The following is a 16,666-nucleotide window of genomic DNA, read 5'->3' as shown; positions in this document are numbered from 1 at the left end:
TAAGACATGTTCTGTCTTATAGACACATGGTATTGCTCTTGGCGCTGGTTTGCCAGCATACACCCCATCAGCAGCAGATCCCTGTAGCTCCCAAATAATATTTGGTGGATTCAGACTTTCCAACTGGGGTCAAGCAGACTTTCTTTTTTCATACAAAATTACATTTCCCTGGCTACTAATCCAGTTGAATATCTGGTCATATGTTTACTCTTCTGTGACGTGTCTTTTTGGGGCCCAGCCTTCCCTTGGGTCCTTGTGATTAGATTCACAAGCATCAGCATGGATAAACTCTACAATGTAATTAACTTAAGCATGGCTTGTCTCAAAACACAACCGTACAGAATGGTTGACTTCGCTTTTAGTAAGTATATTCATCACGTTTACTCCCTCTTCCTTCATGGCAAGATGCAAACCACTAGAATCCATGAGGAGCACCATGAGACCCAGCCAGACCTTCCTGCTACTTCCTGGCTCTTGTGCTCTCCGCTACTTTGGACTCCAGCAATTTAAATGTGTATTTCATTGTTCCTTGGATGAGAAGTTTGTGGCAGCAAATGCCCCCACACGCCCGCTCTCACTCAGGCATAGTTACTCACCCCATCAAATTTTCAGGGGCAAAATTCGAGGGTGCCTGGCCACACATGTCACAGCCTTTGACACCTTCTCTGACATCATCCCTGTCTTCCTCATCTACTCATTTGTTCTCCCATTTACTCATTCTTCTTTTTTTCTTCTTCTTTTTTTTTTTTGTTCTTTTTGTCTTTTTGCCTTTTCTAGGGCCGCTCCCATGGCATATGGAGGTTCCCAGGTTAGGGGTCGAATCGGAGCTGTAGCCGCTGGCCTACCCCAGAGCCACAGCAACGCGGGATCCGAGCCACGTCTGCCACCTACACCACAGCTCACGGCAATGCCGGATCCTTAACCCACTGAGCAAGGCCAGGGATTGAACCCGCAACCTCGTGGTTTCCAGTCAGATTTGTTAGCCACTGTGCCACGACGGGAACTCCTCCCATTTGCTCATTCTTACACCCATATTTGTCAGACAGCTAATGTGTGTCAGGCCCTGGGCTTGGTGCTAAGGAGGTAAGGCCTTCCAGAACTTACCACCTTGTAGGGTAGATGGAGAGGAATCAGGCCGTCACAATTCAACGTGATGAGTGGAGAGGAGCAGAAGCAGGGGACATGGGGGAGGCCCAGCAAAGCCAAACCTGGGTACCCTGACTCCACGTGAGAACTGAGGGGTAAACAAACTAACCCAGTGAAGGTGGGAAAGATGCCATTCCAGGCGAAGGGAGCACCACAGCTCATGTCCAGGAAATGAGAGAGCGCCAGGAGCATTCCAGGAGAAAACGATCAGTGGAGGGTGTCTGGAAGCAGAACTGACATCACATTGTTCTAGTAAGTTTGGCTTTATCTAAGGAACAATAGGAGCCATTGAGGGTTGTGAGGGGGAGAGTGGCATGAATAGATCTGGATTTGAGAGAGCTCACTCTGCTTATTGTGTAAAAAATGGATTTGGGGGAGTTCCCATCACGGCTCAGAGGTAAAGCATCCAACTCGTATCCATGAGGACGCGGGTTCAATCCCTGGCCTCACTCAGTGGGTTAAAGATCTGGCATTGCCATGAGCTGTGGTGTAGGTCGAAGATGAAGCTCGGATCCTGCGTTGCTGTGGCTGTGATGTAGGCCAGCAGCTGGTGTCCCACAGGAGATGGAGCGGCATGTGGGAACCCAGGAGAACAGTCCTGGGCTCAGCGCAAAAGTATCCTGAGGAGAGGGGTGTGGCAGGGCCTCATACCATGAGGCTTGGGAACTGACCATGGGATTTGGGAAGCAGGTGGTCGTTTACATCAGTAAGTGGGTACTGGTAGAGGGTGGAGAGGAGGGCAGTAGAGGAAGTGAAACTGATGACGATGACGACGATGACGTACAGAGAGCATTCGAAGGCCAGACAACTAGCAGGGAAGAGGCCTGGAGAGTGAGCTGCCCCATGGAGCTGGAGCATAGGTAGCAGGCTGACACTGGGGGAGAACGGGGAAGGGCCTGAGACTCCCCAGAGGCACAGGGGAGGAGGAGCCCACAGCACTCAGCAAAGTGAGGGGGAAGGTGAGCCTCTGAGCCTGGAAATGTCCACCCCAAAGAGGGGAGGGTTCCCAGGAGAGTGTGCCCAGCAGGGTTGGCACAACTGAGAGGGAAAGCGGATGAAAAAGTCACTTGTTCTCCATGTCCATGAATATGTTTGCTTTTTTCTGTAGAAAAGGGGAAGGAGTGGGATGGACTGGAGTTTGGGGTTAATGGATGCAAACTATTGCCTTTGGAATGGATAAGCAATGAGATCCTGCTGTCTAGCACAAGAAACTATATCTAGTCTCTTAGGATGGAGGATAATGTATGTATGTGTATACACACGCACACATACACACACATCTGGGTCACTTTGCTGTATAGCAGACATTGACATAACACTGTAAATCAACTATAATTAAAAAAAAATTTAGGAGTTCCTGTCATGGCACAGCAGAAACGAATCCAACTAGGAATCATGAGATTTCGAGTTTCATCCCTGGCCTCGTTCAGTGGGCTAAGGATCCAGTGTTGCCATGAGCTGTGGTGTAGGTCGCAGATGTGGCTCGGATCTTGCATTGCTGTGGCTGTGGCGTAGGCTGGCAGCTGTAGCTCCAATTCGATCCCTAGTCTGGGAACCTCCATATGCCGTGGATATGACCTTAAAAAGCAAAAAAATAAATAAATTAAAACAACAAAAATCAGTTGTGTTCAGTGGATTCAAGTGCAAGGAGGCCACTGGTAACTTTGGTCAAAGCAGTTTCGGTGGAGTGATACTAGACTCAGGGGAGGTGAGGGGCAGAAATCTGACTGCATGGGAGGTGAGGGAAAGGAGGACCTGAGCACCTGGTGCTCTTGCAAGAACTTGGCCGGGACAGAAGGAGAATGAATGGGGCAGGGATTTGAGGTGAAGGGTTTTTTCTCTTTTGTTTAAGATGGAGAGACTGAGAATAGATATATACTGATGGGAAAATGGAGAGAGAGGGACATAAAGTCAAAGATACATGAGGATGAGGGTGTAAATGAAGGATGGACATCCCTGAGAAGTAAGAGGGGACCATGTCTAGAGTGGAGGGGATGGATTTTCCTTTCTCAGGAAATGGGACATCTTGAGGAGGGAGTTTGATGGTGGCGGCCTCTTTGAAAGTTTGCAGCAGGAAGTTGAAGGATTAATGGTGCGTGACAGGCTGAGCTCACCTTTATTTTGAAACACACCATGAATTTGAGGATGGGAAGGGGTGGACTTGGATTGGGTTGATCTGTGCATTTTCTCAGGTAGGTTCTCCTTCACGTTGGATTACTCAGCCAAATGCACCAAAGAGCAATCTTGGAGGAGAAATGGGGTGGGGGTTCGAGTCTGTAATGGGCAAGCAGGGCTGGTGGGGAAGAAAATGCACCCAGGATGATGTGGATGTATCAAGGACTCATGTGTTGCTGACACCGGAAACCTGATGTCACAGTCATTTCTGGAGGCATGATTTTCACGTGGCAACTTGAACCTCTAGCCTGGTGGATTTGGGATAAACTTTGAAGGGAAAGTTCCAAAACATTTAGATCAAAGTGTGACCATGGACTCCAATCTTCAGCAACTAGGCCTTCAGATTTCCCTGTGCAAATAATGTGTTTCTTTTCATCTTTTAGTGAAAAACACTAAACTCAAACCAGATATTCTGGATCCCATCAAGGACACACTGGAAGTGGAACTTGGTAAGGTGGGTGGTGTCACCGCCCTTGAATGACATTGAGCTTCTGGGAGCAGGTGTAAGTGTGATTCAAGGAAGAGTGTCAGATTTCAAGTCAAACAGGGTTGGCTGTGAAACTGGACTCAGCCACTGACTAGTTTTGTGACCATATACAGTTACTTAATCTTTCGAAGCCTCAATTTATAAATCTGCAACTAAACAAAATAAAACCAACCTCGTGAGATTGCATTGATAAACATGGGATGATGAATGTTATATGATGTATGTTGGGCATGATCAATAGACTTTTCTTTTTTTTAGATTCTTTTTTACTCCACCCAGAAACAAGGCGTTACATAGATTAGTGAAATCCTTTGGTAAAATCTATACATTTAACCAATTTGCCAACCTCGATAGCATTAACCTTTTTGAAGATAGTGTTTGGTCTGGCCTTTAAGATAATCATAGGAGAATAATACAAATAACTTGTATTCCAAAGGAGACTCTTCTTTCGGGTGGAGTGAGGAAAAGTGATTTCCTGTGGTCCCCTTCGATTTTTTCAGCTTTGATAACATCTACACAGCCAAACAAGATCTGCTCTATTAAAAACCAAGTGTTGTTTCCATAAGCGTTCTTTTAAATGCTTGGAAGCTATCAATGGAGAAAGAAATGTAAAAATAGAGACTATGGCAAAAGACCACTAGGTGGCGGTAGCGGTATATCCTGACTATAGAAATAAAAATAATAACATGGGGACATCACAAGAATGGGGGGAAGAAGGGGGGAGGAAAGAAGGAGGGAAAAAAATAATTAATTCAAAATAGCCAAGTTCTATATGGTGTCAGTGGCTTTTAAAGTAGTACTGTAGGGAGAGCACTAAGGTGCAAAGACGAGTTTTCAAATGAAGTCCTTAACCTATGTCATGGTTAAAATACTGAGTTTGCGGCACTGCATACCTAAATGCCTTTCAGAGAAAATGAGTAGAATGAGGGCAGTGCAGTAACATGCATGCCTGTCCATAGTGCATTGTTCAAAATATGGCTGAATATCTAAATACTTTCTTCTTTAAATTACATGCCACCGAAACCTCAGGATTTTCATTTACTATGAAAATACTGGTTGGTAAAATATTCTTTATTGATACCTTGGTGCTATTTCAACAACAGCATCGGAAGACTGGGCTGGTCATGGAAAATCTTCATTTTCCTAGTGTTTATCATTAAACCGCATCTGAAGCCTTTGTGCTATGACCATGCCAATATTTATTTTAAGAAGTACAGTCACAGATTTGAGATCTAAGTGTTACCCAGGAGAGACAAACATCCCTAGTATTATATATTTCTGAATGAGAGACAGGTAGACGTCTGGCTCTTTCTGGCACACCTGATTTACCTGTGTAAACATGACTGCCTCAGGGAAAGTCTTCAGGTGGGATCTTCCTCCTGCACAGGACAAAGCGTTCTCATGGAATTCCTTCCCATTTTCTGTGGCCCCTTCATTTTCAGGAAAGCCTTTAACTCTTAACTGCACGGCACGATTTGGCTTCGAAGTTAACTTTAAACCTGTATTAAGATGGTACATCAAAGATTCTGACCAGGAGTGGGAAGCCCCATCACCTGAGGGGAAAAGGTAAGAAGGAAATTAGAAAACTATTCTTTGCAACCCCCACGAAACGCTTCACCTTTTGAAACTACCCACATGAACACACAGAGCTGAACAAATATAGAGTTGACGCTGAAGCCACTAGCGCCAACTAGTGGTGTAAGTAAAAATATAGGAATGCAAAGCACTAGTTTTATCTTAAACACCGGGACCAAATGCATTTTTTCGATAAGGCCATAGAATGAAATATTTCAGGGGTTTTTTTATTTTAATTTTAATTTTTTGTCTTATTAGGGCCAAATCCATGGCATATGGAGGTTCCCAGGCTAGGGGTCCAAACAGAACGGTAGCCGCTGGCCTATGCCACAGCCACAGCAACACCAGATCCAAGTCCTGTCTGCGACCTACACCCCAGCTCACAGCAATGCCAGATCCTTAACCCACTGAGTGAGGCCAGGGATCGAACCTGTGTCTTCATGGATGGTAGTGAGATTCGTTTCCGCTGAGCCATGATGAGACCCCCATTTCACTTGTTTTAAAGCTCAGTTTGAAGTGACTGCTTTGTACACCAAACTAACAAGCAGACAGACACTCTGACCCAGAGTGCTTGAATAGAAGCTCATGTCCAACAAATGGAAAAGGAGTCTGCACCCCACCAGCCTCTCCCTGTCTCCCCCAGTGCCATCCATCCAGAGTGAGGGTCAGTCAGGATCCAGCCCTGCAGTCATTAATGTCCAGAGTGTATCCAGAGAAAACAGCATGTAAATGAGCCGTCTGATCAAAAATACATGAAATGAGGAGTGGTTGTTGAAATCCAACCTGGAAAAGGAGACTTGAGTGGGATGTTTATTTATTTATTTATTTATTAGGCATGTTCAGAGCAGCTTTATTTACAACCGTCAAAAATTAGAACACTGTTACATTCCTTCCTACAATGGATTACCATGAAGCAATAAAAAAGAAAAAAGATGAAAAAACTAACTAGAAAAGGGAGAACTAAGCTGAGGTGAAAACAATCAAAACAGCTATTCTGGCAGACTAGGCATTGGCTGGAGAGCGATACAAAGGAACTCTCTGGGGAGTTGGAAATTGTCGATATCATAATTTCCTCTTGTCAAAAATATACAGCTTGGGACTTGCTCTTGTGACTAAGGTCTATGAGGATGCAAGTTCAATCCCTGGCTTCACTCAGTGGGTTAAGATCTGGCACTGCTGCAAGCTGTGGGGTGGATCTCAGATGAAGCTCAGATTTTTTTTTTTTTGTCTTTTTGCCTTTTCTAGGGCCATTCCCACAGCAATATGGAGGTTCCCAGGCTAGGGGTCTAATCAAAGCTGTAGCCGCTGGCCTACTCCAGAGCCACAGCAACGTGGGATCTGAGCCACATCTTCGACCTACACCACAGCTCACGGCAACATGGGTTCCTTAACTTACTAAGCAAAGCCAGGGATCGAACCTGCAACCTCATAGTTCCTAGTTGGATTCGTTAACCACTGAGCCATGACAGGAACTCCTGAAGCTCAGATTTGACTCCTGGCCCAGGAACTTCCTTCCATATGTCACATGTGTGGCAGTAAAAATAATTATATATAAATATAAATATATATATATGTACGCACATACACACAGCTAAACATTGTGCACTTTAGTGTAGGTATTACCAAAAAGAACCGTATAATGATGATGAAGTAAGGTGTAGGGGAGAGGTGAATGTTTAAATGATACAAAAATGCCAAGATCTTGATAATTGAGCTATCATTTTATTGTTGTCTGCACATGTTCTGGTATCTACCACTATTAAATAAATTAAGAAAAGTAGTCTTATATTTGCCCAGACATTTGCCAATGCCAGTTACCCTCATTCTTGCCTATAGATCCGGTTGGTATTGAAATTTGAGATCTCTGTCTTGAAGTACTTGGAAGTTACAAAGTTTTATAAAAAACTAGACTTAATTTGTAACCCAGACGAGTGGGCAGAATTGACTAGGAAGACAGTTTGGATCCATGGAAAGAAACCTCTAGATATTTGGAGCTATTCGGCTCCTCACAAAGCTGGACTCCTGCCCCCGGAAGGGTTGAGGGCTTGGATGCAATCTGTCAATGTCACTAAAGGATAAATCCCTTGTGCAAGTTTCTGTCACAGCTCAGTGGTTAATGAGCCTGACTAGGATCCATGAGGACGCAGGTTCGATCCCTGGCCTTGCTCAGTGGGTTAATGATCCCGAGTTGCCATGAGCTGTAGCGTAGGTCACAGGCACAGCTCGGATCCCAAGTTGCCATATCTCTGGCATAGGCTGGCACTGTAGCTCTGATTCGACCCCTAACCTGGGAACCTTGATATGCCATGAGTGCGGCCCTAAAAAGACCAAAAAAAAAAAAAAAAAGACGAAGGAAATCACTGGATCCCCTATTAGGCTGACATTATATCAAAGTTGAAGGTAGTCAGGTATGATGAAGGACGCACTGACTTTACGCTTTTTGGGGTTTGTACCGCTGTTTTCTGCCTATTAGCAGTGTGACCCTTAACCCTTCCATCATGCCGTCTATCACCTATGGACACCAGCCTCCACTCTGCAAGGCCCTGTGAGGAATAGATACTGTAGAGGCAATATGCTTATCACAGTCTCCGGCCAGGAGGAGGCAGTCAGTGAAAAAGAGTGGGGACCATAGGCTCCAAATAAAACAGCCTAAAGCATCCTCCATAGAGCCAATACCCTTCAACGTGAAAATGGGCAGCTTCAGAGAATCCAAATTGTCACTCAGGGCTGAGAGTCACGTGTCCTGGATCAGACAGAAGGGCACAGACCCAGGAGTCAGGCGGCCAGTTCCCAGTGGCGTGCATTTGGACGGTCACCGACCTTGCATACCTAGTCGGAGCTGCTGGCCCAGTCAGGCCCATCACACCATGACCCCGTGGGGTTCCTGTGAAGTGAGCAGTGGAGGTGATTCCACGATCTCCTCCACACTGAGTGCTCAGGGGACTAGAGGGCTCTCTGATCTCTAGGCAGGCCTCAGAAGAGGGTCCTCACTTCTCACATTATTCTTCAACTGCTGTATCTCTTTGTAAGGGGAGTCCTTGGAGTGAAAAAGATCAGATGAGGCCCTCAGGTAATTCTGTTCTAGTGTAAATGCCTAGAATAGTGCTTAGCCAATCCAATAATTTAATAGGAATCAAACTATCTATGAGCATCCTCTATTCTTCCGGCATCTCCTCAAATTATCTGATCCCACACCTCTTTTGAAAGCCAAACGATCGATTGCTTATCGAGTTCCAAATACTGCAAATGGGTGTCCATCTGTTACTGAGGGGGTGTGGTGTTTTCTCTCCTCCCCTAGTGTTAAATCCACCATAAAAGACGAAGTCATTGAGCGCGTCCTCCTCTTGAAAGAAGTTACTCAGCGTGATCTTCGCAGGAAGTTCATTTGCTTTGCCCAGAACTCTGTGGGGAACATCACCCAGTCCATCCAGCTGAAAGAAAAGAAAGGAGGTGAGCCCGAAGGGAGGTCCACAGCTGCTTCCCCTGGGAGGAGAGGCCTTTCGTAATTGATAGTCATGGTGATGAGAGCTGCTGATGCGCCTAGAGGCTAATGTTCTGAGTAAGCACGTGGCTTGTGTTGAGTCATTCAGTACCGTGACCAAGGCCACACAACGAGTAAGTTGCACATCAGTGACCCAGAGCTAGTCCTCTTAACTGATATTCTGCATATGGAAGTTGTGTTAGATAAGCCTGGCATTCATTCATTCATTTGTTCACTCATTCGTTCATTCACTCACTCATGCATTCATTCTGCAAAGACCTGTGGAGCACGCCCTACGTGGAAAGTTTTGTGCTAGGTTCTGACTCCCTTTCCTATTATCCTCCCCCTGGCTTTTTTTTTTTTTTTTTTTTTTTCCCACTGTACAGCAAGGGGGTCAGGTTATCCTTACATGTATACATTACAATTACATTTTTCCCCCAGCCTTTCTTCTGTTGCAACATGAGTATCTAGACAAAGTTCTCAATGCTATTCAGCAGGATCTCCTTGTAAATCTATTCTAAGTTGTGTCTGATAAGCCCAAGCTCCCGATCCCTCCCACTCCCTCTCCCTCCCCCTCCCATCAGGCAGCCACAAGTCTCTTCTCCAAGTCCATGATTTTCTTTTCTGAGGAGATGTTCATTTGTGCTGGATATTAGATTCCAGTTATAAGTGATATCATATGGTATTTATCTTTGTCTTTCTGGCTCATTTCACTCAGTATGAGAGTCTCTAGTTCAATCCATGTTGCTGCAAATGGCATTATGTCATTCTTTTTTATGGCTGAGTAGTATTCCATTGTGTATATATACCACCTCTTCCGAATCCAATCCTCTGTTGATGGACATTTGGGTTGTTTCCATGTCTTGGCTATTGTGAAGAGTGCTGCAATGAACATGCGGGTGCACGTGTCTCTTTTAAGTAGAGTTTTGTCCGGATAGATGCCCAAGAGTGGGATTGCGGGGTCATATGGAAGTTCTATGTATAGATTTCTAAGGTATCTCCAAACTGTTCTCCATAGTGGCTGTACCCGTTTCCATTCCCACCAACAATGTAGGAGGGTTCCCTTTTCTCCACACCCCCTCCAGCACTTGTTATTTGTGGATTTATTAATGATGGCCATTCTGACTGGTGTGAGGTGATATCTCATGGTAGTTTTGATTTGCATTTCTCTTATAACCAGCGATGTTGAGCATTTTTTCATGTGTTTGTTGGCCATCTGTATATCTTCTTTGGAGAAATGTCTATTCAGGTCTTTTGCCCATTTTTCCATTGATTGATTGGCTTTTTTGGACTTCCCGTGTGGCTCACAACATAACTACCCCTGGCTTCTAAATTCAGAGAACGGGATGGTCTGGGGTCAGAAGGTGGAGGAGAGAAAGACGATACAAAGAGTGAACTTGCTCAGTTTAGGTGTGATACTACAGATCATAGCCTTTTATTTATTTATTTATTTATTTATTTGTCTGTTTAGGGCCACACCCCCAGCATATGAAAGTTCCCAGGCTAGTGGTTGAATCAGAGCTACAGATGCCGGCCGACACCACAGCCACAGCAACTTAGGATCTGAGCCGTGTCTAAGACCTACACCACAGCTCATAGCCACGCTGGATCCTTAAACCACTGAGGGAGGCCCGGGATCGAACACACCAGCTCATGATTACTAGTTGGATTCATTTCTGCTGCACCCCAAGGGGAGCTCCCCAGATCATAGTCTTTTAAACTGGAGTGGAAATTCCTGGTAAGGAACAGCTTTTAAATTTCTTTAAGACTATGCTCAGAGATGAAAGTGATATCATTCATTCATTCAGTTAATAGAAATTAGAGAAGAAGCAAGGGTTTTTTTGGCCACACCCATAGCATATGGAAGTTCCCAGGCCAGGGATCAAGTCCAAGCTGCAGCTGCAACCTGCACCACAGCTGCACCAATGCTGGATCCTTAACCAGCTGCTCCACAGTGGGAACTCCAGAACAAGCAGGTATCGAATGCTTGTGAGGCTCAAATACGACACATTTGGGGCACAGCCCCTAGTGGGTGTTCTGTAGAGGTGGGCAGAAGGTACCACATGTTAGGTACTATGGTGGTGAGAAAACCAGAGGTAGCGAGCTCCAGGCCTTAGGAGTTTAGTCTTTATTCAACAGGATGAATAATGAGTGAAAATAACGTAGGGAGTTTCCATCGTACCTCAGCAGAAACAAGTCCAACTAGTATCCAGGAGGTCTCCTGACCTCGAATCCTGACAAAGTTGATTCCTGACCTTTCCCAGTGGGTTAAGGACCTGGCATTGCTGTGAGCTATGGTCTAGGTCACAGACGTGGCTTGGATGCTGTGTTGCTGTGACCTCAGCCTGGGCTGGCTGCTGTAGCTCCCATTAGACCCCTAGCCATATGCCCCAGGTGTGGCCTTTAAAAAAACAAAAAAAAAAGAAGGAAGGAAAGAAAGAAAGAAAGAAAGAAAGAAAGAAAGAAAGAAAAAGAAAGAAAGAAAGAAAGAAAAAAGAAAAAGCAAATAATGTAAAATATGCAATAAGAGGGATGCAAATGGGTTGTGTGGACATTTTTGAGGGAAAATAAATAAAAGTGGTCTTCTGGCAGTTTCCCCAGGGAGCCACCCCTATCAGGAACTACTCATCTTCCAGGGTTCTCTTGGGTTCATTTTAAGATCATTCCCTCAAATGTGATTGAAGACTCAAGAGAAATATTTCCAATAGCAGTAGTTTTGATTAAAAAACAGAGGGATGGGAGTTCCCGTCGTGGCGCAGTGGTTAACAAATCCGACTAGGAACCATGAGGTTGCGGGTTCGGTCCCTGCCCTTGCTCAGTGGGTTGACGATCCGGCGTTGCCGTGAGCTGTGGTGTAGGTTGCAGACGTGGCTCGGATCCCGATTTGCTGTGGCTCTGGCATAGGCCGGTGGCTACAGCTCCGATTCAACCCCTAGCCTGGGAACCTCTATGTGCCACGGGAGCGGCCCAAGAAATAGCAACAGCAACAACAACAACAACAACAAAGACAAAAGACAAAAAAAAAAAAACAGAGGGAGAAATTTCCCCGTCACAGCAAAGCGGAAACAAATCCGACTAGGAACCATGAGGCTGTGGGTTTGATCCCTAGCCTTGCTCAGTGGGTTAAGGATCCAGTGTCGCCGTGAGCTGTGCTGTAGTTCTCAGACACGGCTGAGATCTTGCGTTGCTGTGGTTGTGGTATAGGCTGGCAGCTGTAGCTCCGATTCGCCCCCCTAGCCTGGGCACCTCCATATGCTGTGGGTACAGCCCTAAAAAGCCAAAAATAAAGGGGGTGCTGGAAAAGATAGTGGCGCTGGCCTGAATGTGGTCTTGGGGTGGGGGTGGGGGACTCACCTGCCTCTGCTCACAGCTGCTGCGTGTCCCCCCAGTGGTGTTCCTTTACATCCTCCTTGCCACCGTCATGGCCCTGGTGGCTGTGCTGACCACAGGTGCTCTCCTCTACAAGTACTGGATTGAAATAGTGCTGCTGTACCGAACCTACCAGAGCAAGGATGAGACGCTCCGGGGTAAGACAACTCGCCACATCTCTGACCTTTCCCCTCAGAACTGCCATAGAGGGAGGGGCTTGAGAAATGCATCGTCCCTGATGGATAAAGTCCTGATGGTCAGGCTCTGAGACCCCCACCTGCAGGTCTGGTGGCCTCGCACCTGGGGGACCCCAGTGGAGACACACCTTGTTTTCATCCCAGTTACCAGGAATCTCACCAACGATATTACAGGACACATTGGACTTGAAACTAGTCTTTCTGCTCACCCACCTCAAGCAATGCGGCAGAACACCCAAGATCTCCATGCCTTGGTTTTCTCCTCTGTAAAGCAGGATTGTGGTCATAAGCAAAGTGGATGCCACGTGAGCTCATGGACTTAAGATGTCCTGAGCGTTTAGAACATCATGTAGCACGACTTAAGAACCCAGTCCATGCCGGCTTGAATTACCTGAATTACCTGAGAGTGTGCCAGCTGTGTGTATTGGCGGCTGTAATTGTCACTGGCATCCTATGAGCCAGGCAGAGATGTGAATTCTGAGCCCCCCTTGGAACTGCTAGTGGGGGTTAACGGTTGGGGTTGGACCCAGGCGGTTTGGTGTAGAGCCCTCAATGGCTCTGGCCTCAGTTAGCCTCATCTGTCAAGTGTTGGGGCTTGGAGATGGTGGAAATGTTCTTAGAAGCATGAAGTTCTGCAAAGTATTAGTGCTATCCATGGAGTAGGGGTCAATTTTCCCATGAGACGGGATAGTAGCATTTATTCACATTTACTTCTTTAGAATAGAGAGCATTGTGTGTTTTTCTAGTCCTGGAAGGCTCGATGCTTAGAATGTTGGCAGTCTTAGTGAATGATTCTATTGCTTGGAGAGAGCAGAATCTCATCTGCTGAATTCCAGGGACAGTTACCCCTTTACACACCAGTGGTTTCCCCACCCCAGGAATTAATTGAAGAGCTGTCAGATCACTAGGGGGAAAGGGGCAGTAAAGAAACGCATCAGGAGTTCCTGTTGTGGCTCAGCAGTAATAAACCCAACTGGTGTCCATGAGGACGAGGGTTTGAGCCCTGGCCTTGCTCAGTGGGTTAAGGATCCAGCGTTGCCATGAGCTGTGGTGTAGGTTGCAGACACAGCTTGGATCCCAAGTTGCCTTGGCTGTGGTGTAGGCTGGCAGCTGTAGCTCCAATTGGACCCCTAGCCTGGGCATGTCCAAGGGCTGCACCTGCATCCCTAAAAATCAAAAACAAAAACCAGAAAAAAAAAAGAAAAGAAACTCATCATTCACACTTTTCTTTAGACCAATTATTGAGAACAAACACTAGAAGTTCTTAAGCCAAGAGTGGTTTTGAGATTTATTTGTTAGTAGCTTTTTAGCGTTTTTGAATTGAACAAATTATCTCCTCCCTGTCTTAATTGATCCTCTATACAACTTCATATTTCTTTTACTTAAATTTTTTTTTTTTTTTGGCCTCATCCACTGCACATGGAAGCTCCCAGGCCCGGATCAGACCCTCGCCACAGTCGTACCCTGTGCCACAGCTGTGGCAACACAGGATCCTTAATCTGCTTGCCACAAGAGAACTTCCAACACTATTTTTCTTTAGATACTAGAGCTTGCAACCATGAAGCACTTTAAATGTGCTCTCTCTCATTTGCACAACGTTTTAGTAATTGGATGGGGAGGCAGAACCCGGTTTTCAAGCACACTGATTCAGTGCACACTGCAGCCAATCTAATATTTTTTAGCAAAAATATGTTTCCTTTAAATGTCCCAAATTTTGGAGAGATATAGGGTGTCAGAATTGTGGAGATCCTTTAATATTTCCACTCTCTAACTGTATTACTAAAGAAATGTTGGCGTTCCCGCTGTGGCTTAGGCTTAGTGGGTTAAAGAATCTGGCCTTGCTCCACCTGTGGCGTGGGTCACAGCTATGGCTTAGATTCAGTCCCTGGCCTGGGAACTTCCCTATGCTGCAGGTGAAGTCATAAAATTAAAAAAAAAAAAAAAGGAAATGCAATGCTCAAGATTATACAAAAATCCTAGCATTCGGGATGTGGAAAAACTCAGGGTGACTATGGTGTGTGTGGGTCACACAGTTGAACCACACATCATGTACCTGCTGGCCATGTCCCCTGGGCCTCCTCCTTCCCACATGGGCGATGAGGAGCTTCATGGACAGGCCTCCTGGTCTCTCTCTTTGATTCGGCTCTTGTCTTGGCTCCAGACCACCTCTGCTCCCTCTTCCTGTTCTGCTGCTAACACTTTTCTATGGCTTTCAGTTAGTTCTTTAGCACATCCCAGAATCACTGTGTATTTATAATAGTTGAGTCAACAGAGGCATATGAGACCCTAAAAATACAAGTTCCAAAATACCGTTTTCCATCCTGAAAGGAGAGGAATGGATCTCCATCTTATCTAAGCTTGTCATACACATTTTCCCAGGCAGCCTGCCAGGAAGTTATTATTCTCTCATTTTCCATAAGGGGATTCAAACACAGATAGACGTGCCGTCAGCTTGCTGATGTGCTGGGTGTTCTCGGTGCTTTGCTCACTGGATAGTATCATGCTTTGATGGAGCAGATGCTACTTTGGTGTGTAACTACTGAGACAGCAACGCTGCATCTGCAAAGCAAGCTCAGAGGAATTTTTGAGTACATGTGATTTAATCAGAGAAGGCCCCAGCTGTTGGATCTGAGCTCAGTGGAAATGCACAGATTTAAATCCCATTCTGGGTGGAAGATCCATACCCCTCAGCAGTGTAACTCTGAGAAGAACACAGATGCTGCTTTTTATTTTTATTTTATTTTTTTATTTTTTTGAGGGCCATGCCCATGGCATGTGGAAGTTCCCAGGATAGGGGTCGAATCAGAGCTACAGCTGCCAGCTTACACCACAGCCACAGCAACGCAGAATCCAACCCTCATCTGTGACCTACACCATAGGTCACGGCAACACAAGATCTTTAACCCCCTGAGCGAGACCAGGGATCAAACCTGCATGCTCGTGGTTCCTATTTGGGTTCATTAACCACTGAGCCATGAAAGGAACTCCTGCTTTTTATTTTTTTTACTTTTTTTTTCTTTTTGTCTTTTTTTCTTTTTTGGCCTACACTGGGCCAGGGATGGAATCCGCGCCCATCGGGGATTGAACCGGCTCCGCCACAGAAACAAGCTGGATCATTAACCCACTGTGCTGCAGCAGGAATTTCTGCTTTTTGTTTTTTAAATCAGTTCACTAAGGACCCCGATCTTAATTCTTACCCATTTACCATATGGTTTGAGCCTATGTAGGAGAGTAAAAAATAGGTCAGTGGAAAAAAAAAAAAGCAGAGTTCCTGTCGTGGCTTAGCATTGTGACTTACATTTCTTATTGTTCCTTTTCCTCAGATAAAAAGGAGTTTGATGCTTTTGTATCCTATGCAAAATGGAGCTCTTTTGAGAGTGAGGCCACTTCATCTCCAACTGAGGAAAGCCTGGCTCTGAATCTATTCCCTGAAGTTTTGGAAAACAGATATGGATACACCTTGTGTTTGCTCGAAAGAGACGTGGCCCCAGGAGGAGGTAGGTCTTGCACGCCTGAAGAAAACAGAGCAAGATGGAGAGTTACACGCCATGATAGACAATAATATATATATATATATATATATATATATATATATATATATATATATAAAGAATGTCCATATATGTATGACTGAGTCCCTTTGCTGTGCAGCAGAAGTTGGCACAACACTGTAAATCAACTATAATTTTTAAAAATTTTCATAAAGAGGGTTACATGCAAGCACTCACTACATTTTCCTGTCATTCTTTCTGGGGGGCTATTTATCTTCTGGAAGGTTTCATCAGCTTAGAACATCTTGGGCAACAACACGGAAAAACTTGTGTTGCAGAGATATGCTCCATCATCAAAAAACTTCATCTTCAGGAGTTCCCATTGTGGCTTAGTGGTTAAGAACCCAGTTGTTGACTCGGTGAGGATGCCGGTTCCATCCCTGGCCTCACTCATCAGGTAAAATATCCAATGTTGCCGAGAGCTACAGTGTAGGTCACAGAGGTAGCTCAGATCCAGTGTTGCTCTGGTTGTGGCTGTGGCATAAGCCGGTAGCTGCAGCTCAGATTCAACCTCTGGCCCGGGAACTTCCATATGCTGCAGGTGTGGCTGAAAAGACCAAAAAAAAAAAATTCCATCTTCAGAAACAACAACAACTCAGCACTGGGTCCAGCAGACTCCCTGGACCTGGACCCAGCACTGGGCGCCCATCAGATATGCAGACCTGACCTCCTCTGCCTCCAATGC

General features: G+C 45.5%; 1 protein-coding gene across 1 annotated transcript in view; it reads left to right on the top strand.

Moving 5' to 3' along the window:
• Window positions 1-16,666, top strand: part of IL18RAP (interleukin 18 receptor accessory protein) — a 33,063-nt gene that overhangs the window by 15,283 nt on the left and 1,114 nt on the right. Inside the window, 5 exon segments of the mRNA XM_047781333.1 lie at window positions 3,705-3,770; window positions 5,251-5,374; window positions 8,682-8,833; window positions 12,254-12,391; window positions 15,754-15,927. Of these exon segments, the coding sequence (XP_047637289.1) occupies window positions 3,705-3,770; window positions 5,251-5,374; window positions 8,682-8,833; window positions 12,254-12,391; window positions 15,754-15,927 (654 nt within the window).

Source organism: Phacochoerus africanus, chromosome 5, assembly GCF_016906955.1.
Source record: "Phacochoerus africanus isolate WHEZ1 chromosome 5, ROS_Pafr_v1, whole genome shotgun sequence".
Lineage (NCBI taxonomy): Eukaryota > Metazoa > Chordata > Mammalia > Artiodactyla > Suidae > Phacochoerus > Phacochoerus africanus.
Note: the sequence above shows the minus strand (reverse complement) of the source record. Positions and strands in the feature narration are given on the sequence as shown.